Source organism: Gekko japonicus, unplaced genomic scaffold, assembly GCF_001447785.1.
Source record: "Gekko japonicus isolate JY-2015 unplaced genomic scaffold, Gekko_japonicus_V1.1 scaffold68, whole genome shotgun sequence".
Taxonomy (NCBI): domain Eukaryota; kingdom Metazoa; phylum Chordata; class Lepidosauria; order Squamata; family Gekkonidae; genus Gekko; species Gekko japonicus.
The window spans coordinates 823386-831502 of NW_015169175.1; the positions used below are offsets into that span (position 1 = coordinate 823386).

General features: G+C 42.4%; 1 protein-coding gene across 1 annotated transcript in view; it reads right to left on the reverse strand.

Annotated features, from left to right (window-relative positions):
* Positions 1–37: 37 nt before the first annotated feature.
* METAP1 (methionyl aminopeptidase 1) overlaps positions 38–8117 on the reverse strand; it is a 25005-nt gene continuing 16925 nt past the window's right edge. The window contains exons 7-11 of the mRNA XM_015415981.1: positions 7675–7813; positions 4504–4635; positions 3321–3464; positions 2411–2476; positions 38–437 (exon numbers count right to left, since the gene is read on the reverse strand). Of these exons, the coding sequence (XP_015271467.1) occupies positions 274–437; positions 2411–2476; positions 3321–3464; positions 4504–4635; positions 7675–7813 (645 nt within the window). The 3' untranslated portion in view covers positions 38–273. The remainder of the gene's footprint in view (positions 438–2410; positions 2477–3320; positions 3465–4503; positions 4636–7674; positions 7814–8117) is intronic.

The following is an 8117-nucleotide window of genomic DNA, read 5'->3' on the forward strand; positions in this document are numbered from 1 at the left end:
GGGGGAGTGGTACCATAAAGGACAATGATTTAAAAAAAAAAAAAAAGCTCAAACAATGTTGGGTAACAGGTGAGCAGAGAAATGCTCTTAAAACCTATCTGCTTTTCAATCCTCTGCATCGGGATCTTCCAAGACATGAAATGCAAGGCTGACTTGCTCTCGCCTACTGTCAACAAGAAGAAAACAGGTGATAAAAATCTCCCCTCTGGCCTGTACTTTAGTAAAATGCATAGTACAGAGACACTTGGTTCAGGCCCCGCAGCTTGGCCTAAGTTAGCACTGGGTCATGAAGTGAGGGCGAATGCTATCCAGCCGCCGGGTTAAGATGTCACACCCGGTATCTGTGACCAGAAGAGTGTGTTCAAACTGAGCAGATCGCTTGCCGTCGCGTGTCACTGCTGTCCAGCCGTCAGGCCAAGTTTCATCTTGCCACCCACCTAATGATAAGGAAGATTAAAATTAGTGAGAAAAGCAGGTTCTTTGGTTTTGGAGAGAGACAAGCTAAAATACCCAAGTACTGAGACAAAAAGCGCACCATTTTATCAGTGGTGGTGGGTGGAGGAAAGTGCTATCAAGTTGCAGCCGATTTATGACGAACCTGGAGGCCTTTCAAAACGAGATACTCAGAAGTGCTTTGCTATTGCTTGCCTCTCCCTGCAGAGCAAACCTGGACTACCTTGGTGGTCTCCCATCCAAGTACTAACCCTGCTTGGCTTCCAAGATCTGACAGGATTGGGCTAGCCTGGGACATGCCTGCTATGCACTTTCTTCAATAGCCTCCCTCCCTTACAAGCCTCTTGACTAAGGCTGCTCCTTCCCTCTTCTACTGTCCTTTGGCCGGGTAGCTTCCTATGTGGCCTTCTATGTCCAGATAACATTGGATCTTTAAACCTGAAGGCAATAGCTTTGGGGGAAAAGAAGGGTAAACATCTAGACTCTTTGGGGCTTTCAGTGAATGATGAAGCTATTAGTGACGTACAGGGTTTCTGGTAAGATACACACGTCTATAAAAAATTAAACATACCCTTGCTTGTACAAGGGAATCTTGTCCAGTGCCAAATTAAAGCTATAATCTATACAAGATGTATTGGATATTCAATGCATAATGAGAAATGTCATTTCATATCTGTAACTCATATGTTAATGTATTTTCTTCGATGACTAAGATACAGCAGCTGTTGCACACAGAAGTGAAGATTAAAGGGATAAAACTAAGTTGCGCCACTAGAGCATGCCCCTTGCAAACAATCATGGAGCAAAGAGTCCATAAGCCTTTCACTGATGCTGTTGTAGGACAGCACTTAAACATGCTTCAGAGCATAGAATTTGTATCCCATGAGATGGATCTTATGATTCTAATTCAGAACAGAGCCCTGTGCTAGTGAAAGGCTCACGGAATAGAATCAGAGCAACATTAGCAGTGTCTGTTACAGTGAACTCAGAGCAGAGCTCACGGAATAGAATCATAGCAACATTAGCAGTGTCTGTTACAGTGAAGTCAATCCTGGAAATAGCTTCATAGTCCAACCAAATCAAAGAAGCTAAAGACTCAGGGCTACTTAATCCAATGCACTTATGAGAAGTGAGCTTGCAGTTCAGTGGGGCTCACAGATTCAAAATAATAATCTGATGAAATGTATGTTATCTATCACACATCTGAATTACCGGGCACTTCTATTTGAAGGCTACCTAGTTCTCTTATCATAGTCAGCGCTACCAACACTTGAGGAGGTGGAGGGAAGTTCCGAAAATGAATTTTTTTCAACTCACAATGTTTGGCCATATTTTAAACTTAGCGCCACTCCAACCACACTCCCCGTGAGCATTCTGGCTGAAACCATGATCCATCCAGGCTCCACTCTACCATTCAGTTCACTTTTCATTCACCTTGCATGGAAGCAAAGGCTGAAAGAAGAGCAAGCAGCAATAGCAGAAGAGGGAAGATTCTGGAAGCCAAGGTGGCTCCACTCCCCTGCTCCAAACACCTAAAAATGAATGACCCATGTACTAGGGATCATGGGAAATGTGTAGCCCTGGGAAAAAGACCTCTCCCATGATTCCAGGGATACTGCAAACATTCCAGTCACGAAGCAAGAAGGAAAGAGGCTTCCAGAGCCCCCTACCTGTTATTACCTCTGCCACTGCTGCAGCTGTTGCCAGCCAGGGAAATAGAAGGGCAGCATCTGGGAGCCTTGAGAGGGAGGAGGGGCATTAGGAGACCCTTTTGCTTCTGATGTCATTGAGGGTTTCTAAGCTTGGAACTGGGCTGAAGAAGTTAGCTGTTTCCAGTCGTTCAGAAAAACAGCTCTGTTTACCTTGGCCCAGTTCTCAAATCAAGCCCAGCTTACAGGAGTTCCTACAAGAAGTTCAATTTCTAGTTGGACTCTGAACCTCTTAGATGCAGAATTACCTTCACAGATCATTGGTTCTATCGTAAACGCGTGACCAGGCTTCATCACACCAACAGCCTTATTTTCTGAAAAGAAACCAAAATGAGAGGGAGTAGTTTGCAGGGAACAGCAGGGAATACGAACAACAAAGTAATGTTGGGGAAGCTTAAATGCTTCCATGGTTTCTAATAGCATGGCAGTAAAAAAAAAATACTCATTACACCCCAGAACTTGGATGGAGTGTTCTGTATCACAAAAGCTATAGTTACATTTGATGAGAGACGTGTGCAGTCTGTAGAGGAGGGGAAAGCACATTACACAGCGAGTAATTTTAAATGCAAAGCGTGCACTTTAGTACCGAGGAGGTGTCCCAGTCGCTCACATGAAGCCATAAAACAGGAGTCTTCAACCTTGTTGAAGCTATGGCTGCTTTCTGGAACTTTGAAAACAGACCGTGAGCACCATCACAAAATGGGTGCCGTAAAGTAAAGGGAGTGAAGCTGGCACAGCCAACCAGAAAATGGCTGCCGTGAGGTTTTAAAGCTAGTCACGAACTGTTAGGTGTTCAGAACCAAGTGTCCTCTGTGATGGAAGCACTGTTTCTGAAAGGGTATTCCCTGCTGACAAAGGTGACATCTAGAGTTGCTCCAAGAAGACAGATTCCCTATTGGGAATCAGTACCATGAAAATAAGGATAACAATGTCCATAGCCCTATGGTCATAGCAACAAGTGAGATAAAGACCACCTTTCACTCTTGCATAAACCCTGGGCTAGATTTCCCACCATTTCAACGTCATTTCAGTAAAATGGATTCAGGATAGTATTCACAAGCAATAGGGTATGGGATTTTATTACAAAAACAGGAAACAATTTGTGCTTGTTAATTACTTGTAACACTAGCATGCAGTAGACATTTTGTCCATACTTACTGGCATAATGTGGCACATTGGGAGCAGTATGGAAAAGTTTATGGATCCCATGCCCACAGTAACTCCGAACCACTGAAAATCCATTGGCTTGAGCATGCTTCTGTATAATATTTCCCAACTCTCTGTATCGGATACCAGGTTTTACTGTAAGATAAAGCATGAGCTATTTTACTCAAAGGCATTCAAACACTACTTCTTACAGCCTACTTTATAAGGTCGTTATTTTGTATTTGTACCTGCACATGAGCTCTTTTCCTACTGCACCCATGTGCCCCCCTCCCCCACACAAGGGGGAGTCAGTGTTTATGACGAGAAATCTGAAGCAGGGACCCCTTTGGTCTAATACTTCAAACAAAATGGAAAGTACTTGAATTGGGATAGTTACAATAGAACAGATTATGTACACAACACACAAACTTACTCCTTCCCTGGCAATTCTATGAGTAGGCATTTCTAGTTACAGCTTTGTCCTCTTTCAGGTTATTTAATTTTGGTTATTAACTTTTCAACACCACGTGCTCACATGAAACCCTGGCACATGTCAAACGTTTCATGGGAAAAATTCTGCCTCCCCACTACCAGCATTTTAACACAGGGGAAAGAATAGCTCACTTACTGCGCTTTTCAGAATTTGAAATGTACTTTTTAAAATATTGCAAGTGGATGCAGATTAAATATCTGAGCTTGTCTCCAAAGACTCTTGGTTATTCTACATTTATCATAAAGCAGCGTTGTGCAAAGGTAACATAGTCCTAGCGTGATAAATGTACTATGTCAGTCAGATTTCTTCTGGAAAGAAATTCTGCACAGTGGTTTTAAATTATAATGGAAGGGTTTCCACATAAGGCACGTTGTGCAAAGGTAACAGTCCTAGCATGATAAATGTACTATGTCAGTCAGATGTCTGGAAATAAATTCTGCACAGTGGTTTTAAATTATAATGGAAGGGTTTCCACATAAGGCTTAACCCAAAAGGGGGTAAAGCAGTTATTGTCTTTTCAACAGAACTGAATAGAATAAAATTATAGCTTTCCACAACAGTTTGGCACAAGACATGATCTGGGATTAAGAGAGTTTAGAATGGCAGCAGCTGCCAAGGGTTCTGGCATCCAACCACTGACATGTCAGAGATCCCACATTCAAGAGGGAGACCAGAAGCGAGTGGCTCCCAGCAATTCCTTACCTGCATCGATCGCTTGCATTAGGCACTCATAGGTTGTCTGAACTAGTCTCTTTGCACCCTCATCAACTTCCCCAACATAAAACGTCTCATTGAGATCCCCGTGATAACCATTACGATAAACTGTAATGTCCACTGGAAGGAAAAAAGAAAAACAAAACTGCAGTTGTGTTCAGCGTTCCCTCTAAGATGTGTGTGTGAGCGGCAAAAGAAACCCCGCTCAGCAGCAGTCTGGAGCCGTGCAGGGTCTTGCACTGCCCATTGCTCATTTCATAATTACAGCAGTTCTATTCTGCTCAGGATGTGAGATTACTCTGCTCAGTGGGGGGGGGGATTAGAGGGAACATTGGTTGTGTTCCCACATTTGAAATGATAATACAACCATAAAACTAGCAAGCATTGAGAGGGAAAGACAATACACTGCGTTGGATCCAAACAGCTTTTTTCCACAGTCTTGGCTAAGTGCCCTCTTCATATCACTCCCGTCCCATATGGCTTTCGGTCCACCTAGATCCCAGAATTCCCAGCACAGCTTTTCTAATAACCAAAGAGGATCTTTTCCTTCCTTTTGCATGAGTGGAAAATCTGGTTGGATCCCACCCATTCTGTGCAAACTTATGCAGAGTTACTCCAGTCTAAGCTCTACGATGTTAAAGAGCTTAGAATGCAGTAGCTCTTCGTAAGACTGCTCTGCAAGTAATTGTCCCACCAAAATCAACCCAGCCATCTGTCATTCCACAAATGTGTCCTTATGATGGGCACAATATGGATAAATGGTCAGAATTCAGTAAAAACCAAAACAAAACAAAAATTGCAGCCCACAAAACCTAAGTGTTATGGTACCATGCAATGGAACACCTGGTTTGGCACTTAGGAAGTCTCAAGACTCAACCCCCAGAATCTCCAGTTAAAAAGCTCTTTCTCTTCTCAAGGTCATGGAAAGCTGCTGTTCATTGAAGCTGACAACACTGAGCTAGACAGACCAATGGTCTGACTCAGTGCAAGACAATATCACAAGTTCAGATCTGGGATGAGAAGCGAGCTTTATACGGGTCTCACTCTAAGCGCCAAGATTCAAGCCATTCATTCCAGAATAAACATTGGAACAAGCCAATATTCATCCCACTTTGAACTTAGAAAATCCCTGCATATGAACCAGATGCCAAGGAAGTACATGAAAGCACGCAATCCAAGGAGAATACTTGCATTCTCTCTAGTACACCCTCCCCTCTACCCCAACATACTACAGCTTTAAGAGAAATTCCTGCAAAACCAAGAACATTCCAAGATCTCTTAAGATTCCATGTGTTCAGCACCCCTGCCCACATACATCCCACATATCCCTTCTGATCATCTATAGTTAGTTACCGTGCCAGCATTCATTAGCACTGGCAACACCAGGAATCAATGCCCTTCAGCCATTTGGTTAAGATATGAGAGTCAACATCATGTATCTGTTCAGGACAACAATTGCTACTGTCTACCCTAATAAGCCATTATTCTGGCACAGCACATCTACACATAAGGCTTTTTAGAAATGTTTACAGCAACCCACACAGAACATGGCCACACGCAACCGGGAAGCAATTAGCACATAATAATGTGCTATGATTTGGTCGTCTGCCTTGAGCGTATCGGGCATAATATGCACCTTTGCTTTCCTTCATTTACTGCAACTGCAAGATGTGGTTTATATGGATTTTTTTAATTTTCCTAGCAGGCATTAGGGAAATGAAGTCTAGCCTGAGTCCAGTGAGAATCTGACTTTCTTCTGAACAGCTGACTCCACTCAGTCTCAAAGGCAGGTTGCGGCGTAGGATGAGAGGCTGTTGTTCAAAGACACTGGGCACCTGTAAAACTAGTTGCACAGTTCTTTGGATTTCAAAATGATTCAACACAACTCTTTTGGCACTGCGGGAGTGTGGGTTACTCTAAGGTTGATTCCACAAGGAGTTCTTGAGCTGCACTGCCTTCTCAGCTGCAGCAGTTCTTATGGGGTGGCTACCACATGACATTATCATCCAGTTTTTGCCTTCTGGGTTTTTCCCAGGCTCTGCTGCTTCTTCTAAAGCCTCAATCCTAAAAGGTTGTACCCAAAAATGAGTTTGGGGAAATTGTTCTAAGAATTGCACACTTCCCACCAACCATTTACCCCCAACATCACTGGCATGCTTTCTGCATTAAAAAGAAAGAAAGGTGACAGAAAGAAAGGCCACAATATTAAAGCACTATAACAATGTACAATAATAAATCACTACAGTGATCTACAAAAAACCAATAAGGAAGGGGGAAAGACCAGCAGAGGTGATGGCACTGGGGAATGCAGGCCAATGTTCACTGCAGCAGTAAGACCAAAACAGGGAATCGTCCCCAGGCAGAGATGCAGTCTAAGTCTACAATGAAACAATTATCCAATTACTTTTTCCTCAAGCAACAAAGAAGAAGAGCAGCTGTTTTTATACTCTGATTTTCTCTACCCTAAGGAGTCTCAGAGCAGCTTACAATCGTCTTCCCTTTCTCTCTCCAGAACAGGCACCTTGTGAGGTAGGTGGGGATGAGAGAGTTCTGAGAGAACTGTGACTGGTCCAAGGCTTCATGTGGAGGAGTGGGGAATCAAACCCAGTTCTCCAGATTAGAGTCCACTGCTCTTAACTACACTATGCTGGCTCTCTGGCTTACAAGGCTACAATAAGCAATGTGCAAATTCTCTGGTCCTGTTAGTAATTCCTACCATAGAAAAAAGAACAATATCAACACTAGAAAACTACATCCTGCTTTGCAAAAAGGGTTAAATGAATAATCTTGGATGGGGCTGTAAAGCTTTCCCTCCAAAAATGAGCTAAAATATGGACATGTAAGAGAGTGCTTTGGCATGTTCAACAATAAAATCCTGTACAATTAAAAAACAAGCTTATTTTATAATTCATATAGCCTAGCCAAGAGAAATAATTCTATTAACATGAAGTCTGAGGAGTTTCTCAGTAAAAAGTGTTTAAAAATCTTCAAGATCAGCAATTTTTCAATGGATATTATGGAAGTGGAAAACTCAAGGGGATGGAAGAGAATCCATATAAAATAAAATATTGATTATAACTTTTCCAATGATGATGTCCCTCCAAAAAATCACCATTGTTTTAGGAAGACATTACAGTTACACTTTTTAAAGTTTCCTACCATTAACAATATCTCCCTCTTGTAAACGCCGCCTGTCCGGAATTCCATGGCATATCACTTCATTTACCGATGTACAGCAAGACTTAGGGAAATTATAATAATTCAGTGGGGAAGGATAGCAATTTCGGGCAATGCAAGCCTGTAACAGATTTTAAAATATCCATATTACTCTTAAATAATGACAAGGATTTTTGCAAAGACACACATTGACCATAAACATAATTATCTGGTTACACACCCCACTGAAACCAACAGTACTTACATCCAAGTAAACATATTTAGAATTCTACCAGTAACTTTTCATGGGACAAAGCATTCTGATGGTGTACAGAGACTTTGCACTGCACTGAATTCCTCTTACCTGAAGAGCCGTGTGCAACTCAACACCCTGCTATCCGGTGCTATACCTATAGCTGTCCCACTTCCACAGTTCTCACGTCCAG